Raw genomic sequence first — 16154 nt, 5'->3', positions numbered from 1 at the left:
GGGACAAGATTGTAGACCTACACAAGGCTGGAATGGGCTACAAGACCATTGCCAGCAGCTTGGTGAGAAGGTGACAGCAGTTGGTGCGATTATTCGCAAATGGAAGAAACACAAAACAACTGTCAATCTCCCTCGGCCTGGGGCTCCATGGAAGATCTCACCTCGTGGAGTTGCAATGATCATGAGAACGGTGAGGAATCAGCCCAGAACTACACGGAAGGATCTTGTCAATGATCTCAAGGCAGCTGGAACCATAGTCACTAAGAAAACAATTGGTAACACACTACGCCTTGAAGGACTGAAATCCTGCAGCGCCCGCAAGGTCCCCCTGCTCAAGAAAGCACATATACATGCCCGTCTGAAGTTTGCCAATGAACATCTGAATGATTCAGAGGACAACTGGGTGAAAGTCTTGTGGTTAGATGAGACCAAAATGGAGCTCTTTGGCATCAACTCAACTCGCCGTGTTTGGAGGAGGAATGCTGGCTATAACCCCAAGAACACCATCCCCACCGTCAAACATGGAGGTGGAAACATGCTTTGGGGGTGTTTTTCTGCTAAGGGGACAGGACAACTTCACCGCATCAAAGGGACGATGGACGGGGCCATGCACTGTCAAATCTTGGGTGAGAACCTCCTTCCCTCAGCCAGGGCATTGAAAATGGGTCGTGGATGGGTATTCCAGCATGACAATGACCCAAAACACACGGCCAAGGCAACAAAGGAATGGCTCAAGAAGAAGCACATTAAGGACCTGGAGTGGCCTAGCCAGTCTCCAGACCTTAATCCCATAGAAAATCTGTGGAGGAAGCTGAAGGTTCGAGTTGCCAAACGTCAGCCTCGAAACCTTAATGACTTGGAGAAGATCTGCAAAGAGGAGTGGGACAAAATCTCTCCTGAGATGTGTGCGAACCTGGTGGCCAACTACAACAAATGTCTGACCTCTGTGATTGCCAACAAGGGTTTTGCCACCAAGTACTAAGTCATGTTTTGCAGAGGGGTCAAATACTTATTTCCCTCATTAAAATGCAAATCAATTTATAACACTTTTGACATGCGTTTTTCTGGATTTTGTTGTTGTTATTCTGTCTCTCACTGTTCAAATAAACCTACCATTAAAATTATAGACTGATAATTTCTTTGTCAGTGGGCAAACGTACAAAATCAGCAGGGAATCAAATACTTTTTTCCCTCACTGTAAAACCATCAACTCGCTACACTTGAGAACCCCGTTTAACCACAAGTAGATGCTAGCCAATGGGTCTCTCTCTATAGTCTATACCACCGGTGACTGGGCTGAGACCGCTCCACACGAGAACGCCATCAAGACTCGGATTTGAACGCAGGATCTCAGGAGAAGCAGCTCAGTGTCCCTGACACCGTCATCATGAGCCCCAAGAGCCATTACAGCAATGTTCCACAATAATTTTGAGAGGGGGGCCACTTTCGCCGTTAGGACATCGTTAGTGTGAGGGCCGCCACTCCGCCTGCAAGGGAAGCTTTCACTTGTGTGTCGGGTGCCACACGTCAGGGGCAGCACTAAAAGTCACCAGGGGCGGCCAATGGCCCGCAGGCCTTGCAATGAAGAACACCGCACTACACCGTCTCGCCTGCCATCATGTCCACCTTCCCTCGGGTCTGTAGCTATCCATGCGGTTACCGTGGTTGATGCGGGAAGGATTGCTGTTGTTGTTGCGAGCCGCAGCCTGTCTGGCTGTGCGAGTCAATAGCGGTGCACGGTGGTTGTCTGCAGGTAAAAATCTTTATTTGCCGCAATCGATCGTGCTGTTCACAAAGCGTTACATCTGGAGGGGGGGGGGGGGGGCTTGGCGATACGGGACACAGGACACGACACGGGACATAGGACACGCTCCTGGAAAGTCGCTCACACGCACACCCGGTTGTCACACATCCAGGACGTGCGCGGTCACACGCACGTTCGTGAATGCTGGACAAGAAGATCCCCGTACGGCCTTAGCAGACTGTTGGGGCGAGTGCTGTCGTCGGTGAGAAGCACCTGTGAAGGGCAGCACGACACACAAGGGGGTGGCGTGCCTAGAACAGCGCCCGGGCGCTTTTGTTTCCCTAGTGGAAATGTTTACACATCACACCAGGTACTTGTTTGAGGCTGAGTCGACCTAGGGGAGGGCCCAGGACCGGTTCAAATATTTACTGTCACCGCCCACTTTTAAAGACGGGTGCGGACACAAGACAAAGACACCCCGTATAGCCTTACCTGTTAGAGCAAGTGCTGTTAGCGAGCACCTGTGAAGGCCCTCACGGCACACGAGGGGGTGGGTGGCCAGCGCCACGCCCGGCCGCCTTTGTCTCCCCGGTGGCGACATTTGAACCTTATGGCGGTACCCTGGGGTACCATAGTACCCCGGCTCTCACATAATGTCCGTGATGCAGTAATTTTTAGTCTGTTGATGGTCGGCGATGCAGCAATCGACTCATCTCGACGAGCTGTACACGATGCACTATTCAAAGTTGAATCTTTCGATAACGGATTTTTTATGCTGTGTGGCGTTTTGACATCGCGGAGTAGCACTGATTGCGGATTGATTGGTACCCCAGTCGCGGAGTTAAGTACTCCCCTGGAAAAAAAAGTGTCCCACACGACGATTCCTACAGCAGCACTAAACAACGTTGCGCAAGTTACACATGCCAAAGGCAGAGTCTATATGAATGCACGCCACCACACACGGACCCCCATGTTGGGGGTACGGTGACGGTTCCCATTGATTTCACAAGGGACCCCTCCCCCCCCCCGTAATAACCGTGGGTAGTACCGTGACCCCCCCCAACCCCCCTTCCAAGAGAGGGGGGGGGTCCATAAATCCACCCAGTGGCAAGGGACGCCTGTGGCCCGGCTGTTCCTCTGCTGTGACTGCCCGAGTCTCATCAACCACACCACGTGATCTTACTCCGGGACTCCCCGTGACCCCCCATACCCGTGTCGAACCCAGCGACGCCTGCAGCGACGGTCAAACCGCAGGGCAGCGCAGAGAGGCCGCGAGGTAATTTATTCAGCGCGACGCGCCTCTGCTGAATTAGCATTTCTTGATTGGAATGATGCTGGCTTTGAGTAAATTCTAATGCGGCTTGATTTCACGTTGAAATTACTGTGTAATGTTCGCTTAATTAAACTAATCAACCGCTGCTGTGATTTTTTGATTGCTTTTGCTCTCTGGCCGCACGGCAGTGCCCGACTGCCTCCCGCGATCGGGGGCGATCGCGGGTTTTAGGTTTAGGGTGGGGGGGCGTGCGATGGTGGCGGTGGGGCTCCCCCCCCCCCCCTCCCAACTCTCACGGCAACGGTGGCAGGAGGCAGGGAGAAAGCGGGAACTGTCAAAAGAGACGCCAGATGGAGTCACGGTCGACTATTTTTTAGCACGAAATAAAAGAGCAAACACGTTGAGTTTTTTTCTCTCCGGCCATTTACATAATTGAGAGGCCCGGCGTGGACTCGAAGCGTCGTGCCGCGACCCGGCGGCGAGACGAGGGGGGTGAGCAGCAGCTTCAGCAGCTTCAGCGGGGACAGCAGGGACAGCAGAGGGGGGGTAGTCGCGCGCGCTCCAAACTCGGATATATTGAGAGACGCGACGAGGGTAAGTCGGGGGTCCTTATTTGACACGGCCACCACATTAACGATGGAGAAAGCGGGTGGTCCTCTCCGCACAAACACGAGGGGAGAGACGGGGTCAGGGCCGTGGCTTCAGCGTTAGCCGCGACCGAACGTAAACCGAGTTCCCACGAGAGACGCCGAGCCAGAGGAATCTGTAGCTCCGTAACGATGAACTAGAACCTCACCGTGAACCAGCCCGGCGTGAACCTACACCGGCTCGGACGATCCCAACACCTTGTCTTGCCCAACACGCGGCTACACCGGCTTGGAACAGGTTGGTGAAGAAGGGGGTCCAGAACCGGTTCGGATATCACTCGCCACTGATGTTAGCCGTGGTCCGGAATCAACTCGGATCACGGGGATTCGTAGCGCAGTGCGGTGATCTCTGCGCCACCGCTCCGCCAATCCGTCCGTCGAGAGTCTGCCCTGATGTACAAGGGCTGCAGCCTTAACCCTAACCAGACAAACACGGGACTACGTACGGCTGCAACCCCCGATACCGGCGCGGCACAACGCCTTGGTCTCGGCCGAGCCGACACGGTCACTCACGCCGGCGGCCCCTAGACGGTGGTGATCTTCTTGTCCTTGGCCGCCTGCTTGATGGCGTTCTGCTCGCGGATGATCTCCTTAAGGCGCTGCATGCGCCCGTTCTGCACCGTCTGGTCGCCCACGCCCGCCTGGCTGCGCTGCAGCAGCGCCAGCGCGTTGATGTAGTCGAGCTCCGAGTAGCGGACGCCCTGGTCCACCAGCACGCTGAGCAGCTCGTCCGGAGTGGTGTACATCATCTCGTAGTACTGCCTACACACGCGCACGCGTCACCACCGCAGGTTAGGCTATGCCAGACTGTGGCGGCAATTTCTGTTAGCGAGCAGCACCTATGAAGGCCGGCACGGCACACGAGGGGGTGGGTGGCAAGCACCAACCTTGTCCGGCCGCATTTACATCCCGAGCGGCGATATTTATACACCGCACCAGGTGCTCATTTGAGGCTGAGTCGACCTAGGGGAGGCCCAGGACCGGTTAAGATAATCGTCGCTGGTGTTGAGCGGGAATCGAACTCGGGTCGCCGGGTTTGTAGCGCAGCTCGCTAACCGCTCTGCCACCGCTCCCCACTACACACACGCACGTGCATTGCGCGCGTCACGCGAGAGTGTTTCCTGGACAGGCATACGCATCGCACACAACGCCGTTACAGCCTCACTATCATTAGCGGTGTCAGCAATGTCGGCACCACCATTGTCACGGCGATTATCAGTGACAGCATTGATTATATGTACCCTATATATATAATTATTATTGTTATATTGTTTTTTTAAAATATAATTCCAGTTTTCACATGGGTGCTCCGCACATACGCAATTACACCGCATTTACACAATTATGCTTTGCAACATCATCATCATAATCGTCATCAACTTACATCTTATCACGAGCCATTCTCAATCCACAGCTGGGCGAACGCCTCCCCGCGCGTGTCGTTATCATTGACGCGCATCACGTGAGCGTCATTAGTGTGGCCTGTCGCTCGTTAGCACGTGGGGTCCCCTGTCCAGATGCCCCTACCCCGTCCAGCCTCCCTCGTCACGCACCCGACGAAACGCCCACCACGGCTCCCGGTCGTGGAGGCGGTGGAGGAACCGCTCGGCTGTAACCACGACGACAACAATGTCCCTTGTTCATCCACGAAGACCTCACCCAGTCCCAAGACTCATTCCAGGAGGGTCCTGCAACACTGCGCTTGTTTGGCCAATTCCACGATTGATGAGAGTTTGGCTTCGTGAGGGAGGAAACCGGAGAAAACCCACGGCGAATCATGAGTAGGTAACACTCGGAGCTCCGTGCACATGGACTCCATCCACTCGCTGGACCGCCATTGTCCTGGCCAACTTGTATACTTGAGAGTCTCACGAATCTCTACGCGACCCGCCGACCCTCGCCACGCGAAAAGTGCCGTGCCTCGCCGCACGTGGGCTCCGCCGCTCCGCCGCTCCGCCGCTGCGCCGCTGCTCGTCTTTTATACGTTTGCTCAGTGCCCGTGGCTCGAGCGCAGAGCGGCGTAACGAGCCTCCGCGCTCGAGGTGATTTGCGCGGCTCACCGAGTGTGCCCCCCCCCCCCACCCCACCGGTAGCGCGCAGGAGGCCGCGTTCCGCGTGGGTGATGCGGCATGGAGTGCGAACACGGGCTGCCGTTTGTAACCCCCGGCCAAATGGGGCGCGGGCGGGGGCGCGGTGGAGGCGGCTCCCGTGGGGTTTGACGCAAAAAAACGTTTTTGAAATTGCGCTTAAAATTTAAAGCGGTGCCGTTAGCCGGCTGCTCGCAAGATTCACCTCCCCCCCCCACCCACACACCTCCCCCATCTCTCTCTACCTTGGTCTGAACCTTAATGTAAATCAGCTCATTAGCATCAGAAGCCTTCCCTCTTAAAGAGCAAGCCAAGAAACAAACAACTCTTCTCTTGTAAATACGTTACGCTGTGAACGAGAGCCATTTTACATCACGTCGCCAATTACGTTTTTCTTTTGCGGGCCACAGTTGTTAAACAACCGAGAGCCTGGGTTTGATTCCCGACTCTGGCGCCTGTCTGTGTGGAATTCGTATATTCTCCCCCCTGTTCTGCATGGGTTTCTTCTGGGTTCTCCGGTTTCCTCCCATAGCTAAACAAAAACAATGCAACCGGTATTGGCCACCCATCCCAATGCTGAAACATTGCCTGAATATTACTCACTTGGGATCACACACGGCAGCAGCAAAATCGCCCCCCTACTGCGACAACTTGGCAGGACCCTCTTGAAAAATAGTCTTGAGATTCAGTGAAGCTTTCTTGGGTAAATAAGCAGAATCACAATCAATAGGTGATTAATGTTTTAATTGTGCTTGTGCAACACTGGCAACGCAGTATGCGCTCCACAGTTGTCTATCACTGCTACTGCGATCAAATGTATTTTGGTGAGATAGGACGAGAGGACCATGATGCACTTTAGGAAATGCCGATGGATTTCGCTGTGTGCGCTTTACGCACGCCAGAAATGTACGTTTGTGCACACCTCTGCGTGCGTTAATTCTAAAAACTTACCGCTCGCGAGCGAGCAATCCCCGCCTTTGTTGCGCTGGGCATTACGATCGCTGACACAGAGCGCCGCATACCAACCGCCCGCACTTTGCCGTCGATGGGACGCGGCAAAAGGTCGCTGAACCCTGGCCGCTCACCGCGCAAAGTCGAGGTCGGCTTCCCTCGACATGGTGATGTTGGTCAGGTTCTGCTGGAGCACGAAGATGTTGCGGCACATCTTCTTGATGCCAGACTCGCTGATGCGCTTGAAGTGCTGGGCGCCGTTGATCAGGATGGAGGAGATGAGGTGACCCAAGCCTGCGGGCGACGAGAGCGGAAGAGGTTACGGAATGCGGGGGATGCGGGGGACGCAGCGAACGTGACGAGCCACCGCCGCCCCCCCCACCCCGCCGGGTTTGTCTATCGCGGCGTGCGGTGATGCGGTGCCGATTCACGGATTCAAATGCATTTTTACGTTTAGGATACACGCAGAGAATCGTGCGTGTGAGAGTCATCAGCTGTACGAGAGTTATCGTGACCTCCCCCCCCCCCCGTCTCAGACAGACGAACTGACGCGTTGACGCTTTCAACCTCCGTTGAAACGTATTCGCTCGTAATGAACAAAGTTTTGCAGTCTGCATGCGCCGGCTCTTCTTTGAAGCCTACTTCTCCAAACTTGTGACCCCGAAATGTGATAATTTAACACATTTTGGGTAAGACAATCTGTGAAGACCCCACCCCCATTTGCACGCTCGCACGCATGCTCGTGCACACGCTGCCTCACCCTCGAAGATGTACTGGAACTTGTGGAGCTGCAGGCTGGCATTCATCATTTCCTCGACGGCACAGATGTCCTTGTTGAGCCGCACCACCAGCGGGTCATAGTCCATGCTCTCCACGTTCGCCACAATCGCGTAGTTGCCCTGCTTCGCCAGGGGGATCAGGTAATAGAAGCAGTGCACCCTGGGAAACATGCACGCACGCACGCACACGTACAAACGAGAGGTCAAGGCGGAGCCCAGCAAATGCTTGCTCACGCTGCTGCTGGTGGGAGGGCCTCCACTAGGGGGAGCTCGACGAGTGCCTCTAGAGGGTATTTGGCCTACTCTTCCACCACGCTGGCCAGATGTCTTGGAAGAGGTGGGAGTACCCACACTTTACCCCACTGAACCCGACTTGCACGAGAGGCATTCCACAATCGTTAGAATGGTGGAGGGCAGACCCTCATCCAGCAATGGATTGTAAATATTGGCTGTTCACACAAGCCAATGGTTGATTGATCTCAGACCTATCGGAGCACCAAGGCCTTGGCACTCCTACAGTGTCGGGATTGGAAGTGACGTGGCACGGTAACACTCCGCAGTAGATTGATGACGAGCTGTATCGTCATCACCAGCCACGATCAATCCACCGCTGGTCGGAGGCCTTCCCGAGCCGGGACCATCCCTCTCGATCCCGCAACGACAAGCTGCGTACGTGGCACCGGCGGAGTCCAGCGGAGGACCGGCGGGGCGGGTGGAGAAGGTGGCGGCCGCTCACCTGACCTCCAGGTGCAGCACGAGCAGACAGCGATCGGCCATGTCCTGGAACTCGCGCGTCAGCCCCCACAGCGTGTTCAGGATCTGCTCGGGCACTGACAGGAGGTCCTTGTCGGGGCTCGACTCCGAGCCAGCGGGAGACATCGTATCCTGGACTGGGGGGCGACGCGGGCACGGGCAGGAGACGTGGGGACACGAGGGCATGGGGGCACAGGGACAAGGTGATGGTTTTGTATAGGGGCACAGAGATATGGAGGCATGGGGACAGGGGGACACGTGGTCGTGGTGAAGCGGAGGCACGGCGGCGCTGGGATAGAGGGGACACGGCGATGTGGAGACACGGAGGACGTGAGGCTAAACAAACACAGGGCCGCGAGGGCGCAGAGAGAATGAGACACAGGGGTGCGAGGATATGTGGACATAGGGGCATGGGGTTAATGTGAGCACGGGGATACGGTGAAATGGAAACACGGAGTTAGGATACGAGGAACAAAGGGGCACGGAACACTGGGACACGGGGACACGGAGACACAGAGGCACAAGGGAACAAACGATGGTGTGCATTCGGACACGGGGATTGGATTCCCGGTGACGCCGATGGGGGGACTTGTTTGCAGCGTTGGGAAGGGTATAGATGCTTGTTGACATGAACACAAGCTGGCAAAATATCCATCCATTCCACTCAAAAGGCGCTACGTTCCCAGAGACGCGTGATCCATTCACAGGCGAGCGCGTCAGTGTAAAGGCTGGCTGCCTCTCTCAGCTCAACAGCCGAGACTAAGTGAGTAAATAACAGCGCAGAGGTGTCAATGCTCACGGTGATGTGCAAGAAGGGTTCCCGCTCACGTTACATGCTGCAGGTCACAACAATCGTGTAGGTGCGCGTGTGCGCGCGTCATGTGTATGAGCGAGGTGGATTGTGGCGCCACAGTAAGGGATGATGTTTTGCGAAAATACGTTAATCCTGCAGTGCATAAATTGGGGTTCATGATGACGTTGGATTGTAGGTACCAATGAAGACAAAGGCGGGCGGGCTTGGTGCTGGCCACCCACTTCCTAGTGTGCCGTGCCGGCCTTCATAGGTGCTACCCGCTAACAACACTTGCCGCAAAAGTCCGTTTAGGAACTATAGGGGGGATCTTTGTCTAGTGCGCGTTAGCAGCGGTGCGCGTGTGTGCGGCTTGCGTGTGGCGAGCGTGTGACGCGCGTGCACTTCCTCGCCGTGCGTGCCCTCACAGTGCTCCATAGCGAAGTCGCCATGGGCGCCGGTGCAGGGAGTTAAACGGGGCCCCCGTCCCCTGGACAATTGACTGGCCCCAACAAACACCCTGCAAGTGGCCCATCCCCCGCCCGCCCGGCACGGTTGCACCGCCAGCACGCCTCACGGCCACGTCCTCGCGTACCGGGGGCCGCGGGGATGTCGGCCAGGAAGCCGTTGAGGCGGCTGGCGAGCCACTCGAGGCTCTCGTGGAGGTTGGCGAGGGCCTTGAGGTCGCCGGGGTCGCGCAGGATGGCCTGCTCCGGGATGAGCTGCTCCCCCAGGTTCCCCGTCAGCACGTCCGACTCCTTCGCGTTGATGGCGCTGGAGGCGGTCAAACGATAACGGCGGTAAGCAAGCCGGATTCGTGGACGGAACGTGAAGAGTTCAAATCCCGGTCAAGGGTCGACTCGGCAATTTATTCATTTGGGAGTAATGAAGAAGGTCCGGGCACGTAGAGCGAGACGTTGGACATCGTGCCCAACGACGTACGACCCACAAGTGTGCCGGAGAGCTACGGCGCAGCACGGCCGCAACATCCCACGCAGTGGTAGAGACGATGTTTATGAGAAATCCTCCGACCAAATCATCTGGAATGCGACCGATCTCGTCAGATCTCAGAAGCTAAGCAGGGGCATTATAGCGCGTGGTACTATATGGTGGGAAGTGCACGGCAGTTCAGCAACATCTATTGTCGTTACTGTACTGCTATGACTCCACGTTGAGTTATCCCTGCCTTCACCAAGCCGCACTGACCATTGCGGTGCGGGATGGTAATATAACCACCACAATCGGTGCGGTGTGAGGAGGCCCTCATCTAGCAGTGGATTGACAGAGCCACGTAGACAGCCCAATTACGCTAAACGCCGCTCTATTAAGGGAGACCTGGGTTGCAAAAACCGTTAACAATTGTAAAACACAGGAATGTCAAACGCTATAAAGAAACATTTCAATTGCAAGTGAGATCACTTTACAAACTGAAGTGAAAAATTTCAACACAAATCAATAACCTCACCGAGACAGAGGCCGTGCACGAGGGAGACGGGCAATGGCTACGCTGGCTAGAACCTTTCGTCGCGATTCTGCAATGGTCGTCTTTACGCCCGACTAACCCTCGCCATGAGAACGTGGAATTTCCGCGGGAGGTTTACGGTCGCAGACGAAGGAGGCGGCGACGGGCCGGGGTCAAACACGGCCAGATGAAGGCGAACGTTGAATTTGTTCTTATGCGCTCAATCGGCCGTGCGCCGTCGCTCGAACATCACGTAAATTGACATCCGCCACACCGATAACCGCTCCGCTAACGTTTCGTTGGTAATTAATGGCAAGCCGGTGACAAGGATAATTGGCCTGACAAATGGACCCAATGATGCACATTTTGCTTACCGGTAATTTAATTGAATTCCCGAAGAAGGTTTGTTTTGTTTTGAGCGATTTGTCTGTTTGTTTTGGCGTGCGTGGTGCGAGCGAGCGTAAATCTCCCCCCCCCCCCCCCCCCGGAGCCCCTCCCTGGAGGACACCTCCCACTCGTACGAGCACAGCAAAACAAACGTGCGGATGTAAGCAGTGGTCGCAATGTAAATGTGGATGTCACGGAATGACACCTATTGATCCTGCAGCAGCAATGTTTACTGACACAAACAAATACTAAGGTCCCCTTTATAGCCTTCACGGACTTTTGGGGCAAGTGCAGTTAGCGAGCCCTTATGAAGGCCGGCACGGCACACGAGGAGGCGGGTCACACAAACACTGGCTCACACACACTCTTACACTCTCACACACACTGACACTTTAAGCCTCTCACATTTACTGCCGTTTCCCCTCTGCGGAAACATCGTGGTATAGGACCAGGAGCAGGTACACGCGCTTGGCGTTGTGAGAAGTGCCGGCGTAGCGAAGTGAACGAGTGGAGCGCTTGTGGGGACAAGCAAAACCCTTTAAAGTTATGCCTTTTAAAACCTCGTAAAGTCCAATTACCACTATTTATAACGAGGAACAGAAGTACTCTGCCAACCGCGGCTTCTTAAGCACGAATAATCGTAGCGCCCCGCCGTTATTAACGATGGGGAGCGCGTCTCCCACGCTCGGCACCAATACAATTACAATTAAGGCGGCGGCCAGAACATTATGAAAATTAATCTTTTTTTCACGCGCCATAAGGACGGTCTCCTCCTCTGCCCGTTTCCCTCCCCGTCACCTCCCCCTACCCGCGGCCTGACCCCCATCTTCAATTTAATTACATTGTAAAATTGCTATTTGCTAGCCGCAACGCGGCCTCGACGGAGGGAATCCATCTGGGGGACGGCGAAACAATCGGACAGTTTAACGCTCCCCTCAACGAGACTGCCCTCTCGGCTGCGCCGCTGTTCCGGTCCGACGGGCCGGTTTTCCGTCGCCCCTACGTGTCGCGCGAACCGCGGGGTAACGATCGAGCATCCGGCGGGGGAGGGTGGCGGCCCTCGGCCTCCCGGCCGTCACCGCGCCCCTGCCGAGCCGCGCCGCTCCGGACTTTCGCAGCGACCCCACGGGGGAGGCCGTCGGCTGCCGGCGCAGCAGGAGGCGCGAACCGGATGGCACGGCCCGCGCGCCTGCGCTGCCGCGCGCCCGCCGACCGGTTAATGTAACGTCGGAGCTCAGTCGTGCGCGAGCAGGGTTGCATACCTCCCCGGTTCCACCATTAATCTTCCATAATTGGAGCCGCTGAGGAGCAACCCTTTGTCTCACCTTCGTCGTGCATTAATTGCCTCGCTCAAGTTTCCCGGTATCAATCGCGCTAATGGTGATGATTCACAATAACGATCCGTGTCTCGGAGACAGGCCGAGAGAGCTCATGAGGGCTTTGCAGCCATGGAGGGAGAGGTAATTAAATCCAATTCGTCAAATTTAGGATATCGTCCTGCACCCAAAACTCATTTAGTTCTTGTGTAAAAATGGCCAATTCATTCGCAGCTTTCAGAAAAAATAAACTGATATTATTTAAAGAAAAACCTGATGATTAAAGCGTAGTTAGTATGTAGCAGCAGCACCAGCGGTAGGAAGGGCAGCCTCGGCCTGTAATGAGCAACCCTCATTAGTCTGCAGCCAGCTCCAAGTTTATTTTGCTGGCTTACAAACACCGGGCCCCTGTGCCCCTCTGAACAACTTGCGAGCGTTTGGCAGGACGTGATCAATGTGTGCGTGCGCATAGGCAGTGGAAGTGTAGTGATTAGCACGCTGGGCTATGAACCCGGCGACCCGATGTCGATTCCCACTCACGGCCAACGCCAGTGACAATTATCTGAACCGGTTCTGGGCCTCCCTTAGGTCGACTCAGCTTCAAATGAGAATCTGGTGCGATGCGTAAACATCGACATTGGGTAGATTAAGGCGGTCGGGCGTGGTGCCGGCCACCCACCCGCTTTGGGTGCCGTGCCGGCCTTCATAGGTGCTCAGTAACAGAACTGGCCTACAGTCTCTGCTAAGGCTATCGGGGGATGTTTGTCTTTGTGGACACGGTGAGGCGGAAGTCTTCCAGTCAACCTACACTGCTCCGCACGACCAGTGAGGATTTAAACGCAGGCCGGCGGTGGCGGAGCGGCTTCCCCGCGCCCCCTCCTTACTGTGTTGAACAACGATCACAACGGGATCTCGGAGGTAGCTCTGTCATATCCGCTTCCGTGAGAGTTTCAGATTCTGCATCGGATGACGTGATGCCAATGGCACGCGATTTGGACAAAACTGTGGGGGAAAAAATTAAATAAACTCTTCTCCGAAATGATCACCCAGATTGAATGTCCCAAAACTGTCAAATACAAGTGTGAAGTTTGGTTAATGGGGAAGAAGAGACTTAAGTTTTACAGTCCGGTGATCTGTCACGATGATGTTAGTGATGTCACTGCGGACATTTTGCATGAGAACATTTGCAAGTGACACCCACAGCATGACATCATCTGGATAACGACTCGTCTGTCACTTTTTGAGTGACCTGAATTTGATTCCGAGTCAAGGCTTATATTGGCGGAAAGTGATATCTGCATTGAATTGATTCTGGGCCTCCCTTGGCTTCAACGAGTGGCCAGTGTGGTGCTGGCCATACCCCACCATCCCCTTGAGCACCGCGTTAACAACAGGTGCTCCCTAACAGCACTTTCCCAAACACTGTTAAACGCTATAGGGGGGATTTTTGCCTTTGTAGCCGCGCACTCACCGCGTGTACTCCTCCTCGTTGGTGTCGCCCTGCTGCCCGCGAGCGCGGGGCTGCTTGGCCTGCGCCAGGTTGGTCCAGTTGGGCAGAGACTTGAGCAGCCGCGTGATGTCATCGTCCTTGGCCCAGGAGGCACTGATCACGAGCCGGTCCTCCGAGTGAACCGCCACGATGTTCCTGTTACCGCCGTGCGGGCGGCACGGGGTGGCAGGGGGTCGGAACAGAGGTCAGTCGGAGAGCACCACCTCTAAGGTACGCAAAAAAAACTGGAATATTTCATGGGAAGAAGAATGTCCGACAAGAACGGAAGAGGGGAGGCGCTACGTGTAAAAAAACATCATCCCGAGTAGTAGAATCTTTTAATCGTTACAATGAAACTGACAAGACTGGGGATTTTAATCTTGTCGAGAGCGTCGTATATCGCCCTCTTGTTGAGGGTGGTGATCCTGGGAGCGAGCCTTGGTGGCCCAGCAAGAGCGTACAATTTCACTCGTGCTGCTGCTGCTTTGGTGAGCTTGTCGATGCATTATGGAGTGTGGAGAAGACATGGCATGGTACAGCTGTTCAAATTAACATGGAATGGCACTCATTCTCCTGTTCACAAAAATTCCACATTCCTATGGTGGGTGCCAGGCTAACCATAGCACAATTATTGAGTGGCGAACAAATGGTGACTAATGTGAGTGGGTTGGGAGTAATTTAATGTCTCAGCCATCTTTCAGGAAAGTTTTTGAGCTATGTCTCTGAAAGTGTCTGAAAGTTTGTGAATGTCTCTCAACCTGTCAACATGTCTATGGACGTTTCTGAATTATCTAAATGTCCGATTGTCTGTGATTATTTTGCAATGTCTGAAAATGTCTGTGGATGTCGCTGAAAGTGCAATAACGTCTGTGAATGTTTTACGGTGTCTCTGGATAGACTTACACGTCTGTGAATGCCTAATGATGCCTGCAGATGTCTTTAAATATCTAGGGAACGTTTCAGATTGTCGCCGAACATATTTGCACCGACGGTTCTACCGATTATTTGTTCCAGTCCCCGGCTGGTTTTGGATTCACAGCTCAGTCGGAGGCTTGCACCAGATACTCGACGCGTACGTGTGTTTTCATTAGCGGTGCCATTAATTCTGAAAACAGCGCTCTCATTAAGGTCGCTACAATCATCATTAACATAATTTCAGTCACATTTAATTCTAACGGCCAACATTAGCGGCCTGCATTTCTCCATTAGGTTACAAATGATGCGCTCATTACGCCGTCTCCAGCAGAAACATTCCCGCAGCCCGCAGTAAATGTACACCGCATGCGCGCGCAAGCGCCCGCGCCCTTTACATGCACTCGAGCGACATGTCGCACAGCGCCCGGGACAGCGGCTTTAACGGAACGAACAAAAAGATTAAATAAATAAATGCGTGTGAATTTAAATGTGCGTCGTGATCTCGATAATCCCCTTGTCGATGCGGATAAGTCCAGGCCCCGCCGCTCCTCACAGCAAAGTAACAAACACGCGACTCCTGACGGATTAGCAGCGAGACAGGCTTTTAATGAGAATCACACGCCTTCGAATTAACCACGTCACCGCCGCAACTGCCGCCACGCCATAGTCTGGCGCCGCCGCGATCCGTGAGGCCCTCGCCAGATCAACTACACGCTTTCCGACAGCGGCGGCCCTCGGCAGAGGTGGCAGGGACCCGTGCCCTGGCATGCCCGCGGGCCCGCCCGCCGCTGGGAAAAAACGAGCATCGCGTCCGTCGGGTATCGCCGTCGGAACGGCCCGTGGCACCCCGCGACGGGGCGTCGCTCGCGGGGTTAATAAAGCGGGGAGCGGGCTCAACGAGCTGTAATTGGTTTCATTTCGTGCGCTTTAATTGTGTTACGGAGCGAGTGGCTCATCCTGGCAAAATGATGCCGTACGTACGGCATAATAAGATGCGCCGGAAAATGACAGCCGGTAAGTAAATTGTTTCGGAGTTGAGCTACTTCTTTTCAGTCAATTAGGCCGAGGCTAAGTCCGCTCCTCCCCACCCCACCGCCCGGTCCTCGCCAGGCTCTTAATCCAATAACCGATAGAGGCTGCCGCTAATGGAGCTAACCTTTAGCTTCAGTGACATATCCCGTTACAGAGATAGCGGCGCGGCCTTCAGGCGGCGCGTAACCTTGAGAGGCGGGCACTCACGGCGGGGCGCGATCGACGAGTGGGGCCCACGGCCGCCCCCGGGGCCTCCAGACAGCCCCCGCCCCGCTGCCTCCTGCGTGCCACTCCGAGAGCTTCGTTAAAAGCGGCGCTCTTAAAACGCGCGGAGTAAATAAATAATGCGTGTTAAAATGTCGGCGGCGACGGCCGCCTTATCGCCCGGCGTGTCGGCCGCTGCCTTTCATCACGGCGGTGCCCGCAGGTGATTTTATCAAATGTGGGTCGTGACGCAGGCGCACGATGGCCGGCTCTAGCCAACGACCACGACGGGGGTCGTTGTTAATGGCCGCCGTGAAGGCGTGCG

General features: G+C 55.0%; 1 protein-coding gene across 1 annotated transcript in view; it reads right to left on the bottom strand.

The window, feature by feature from the left end:
* Positions 1 to 1743: 1743 nt before the first annotated feature.
* EXOC4 (exocyst complex component 4) overlaps positions 1744 to 16154 on the bottom strand; it is a 113240-nt gene continuing 98829 nt past the window's right edge. The window contains exons 13-18 of the mRNA XM_032954491.2: positions 13661 to 13834; positions 9620 to 9798; positions 8218 to 8371; positions 7463 to 7641; positions 6837 to 6996; positions 1744 to 4426 (exon numbers count right to left, since the gene is read on the bottom strand). Of these exons, the coding sequence (XP_032810382.1) occupies positions 4189 to 4426; positions 6837 to 6996; positions 7463 to 7641; positions 8218 to 8371; positions 9620 to 9798; positions 13661 to 13834 (1084 nt within the window). The 3' untranslated portion in view covers positions 1744 to 4188. The remainder of the gene's footprint in view (positions 4427 to 6836; positions 6997 to 7462; positions 7642 to 8217; positions 8372 to 9619; positions 9799 to 13660; positions 13835 to 16154) is intronic.

Source organism: Petromyzon marinus, chromosome 14 (genome assembly GCF_048934315.1).
Source record: "Petromyzon marinus isolate PM22_M1 ecotype Great Lakes invasive population chromosome 14, UKy_Petmar_22M1.pri1.0, whole genome shotgun sequence".
Taxonomy (NCBI): domain Eukaryota; kingdom Metazoa; phylum Chordata; class Hyperoartia; order Petromyzontiformes; family Petromyzontidae; genus Petromyzon; species Petromyzon marinus.
Note: the sequence above shows the minus strand (reverse complement) of the source record. Positions and strands in the feature narration are given on the sequence as shown.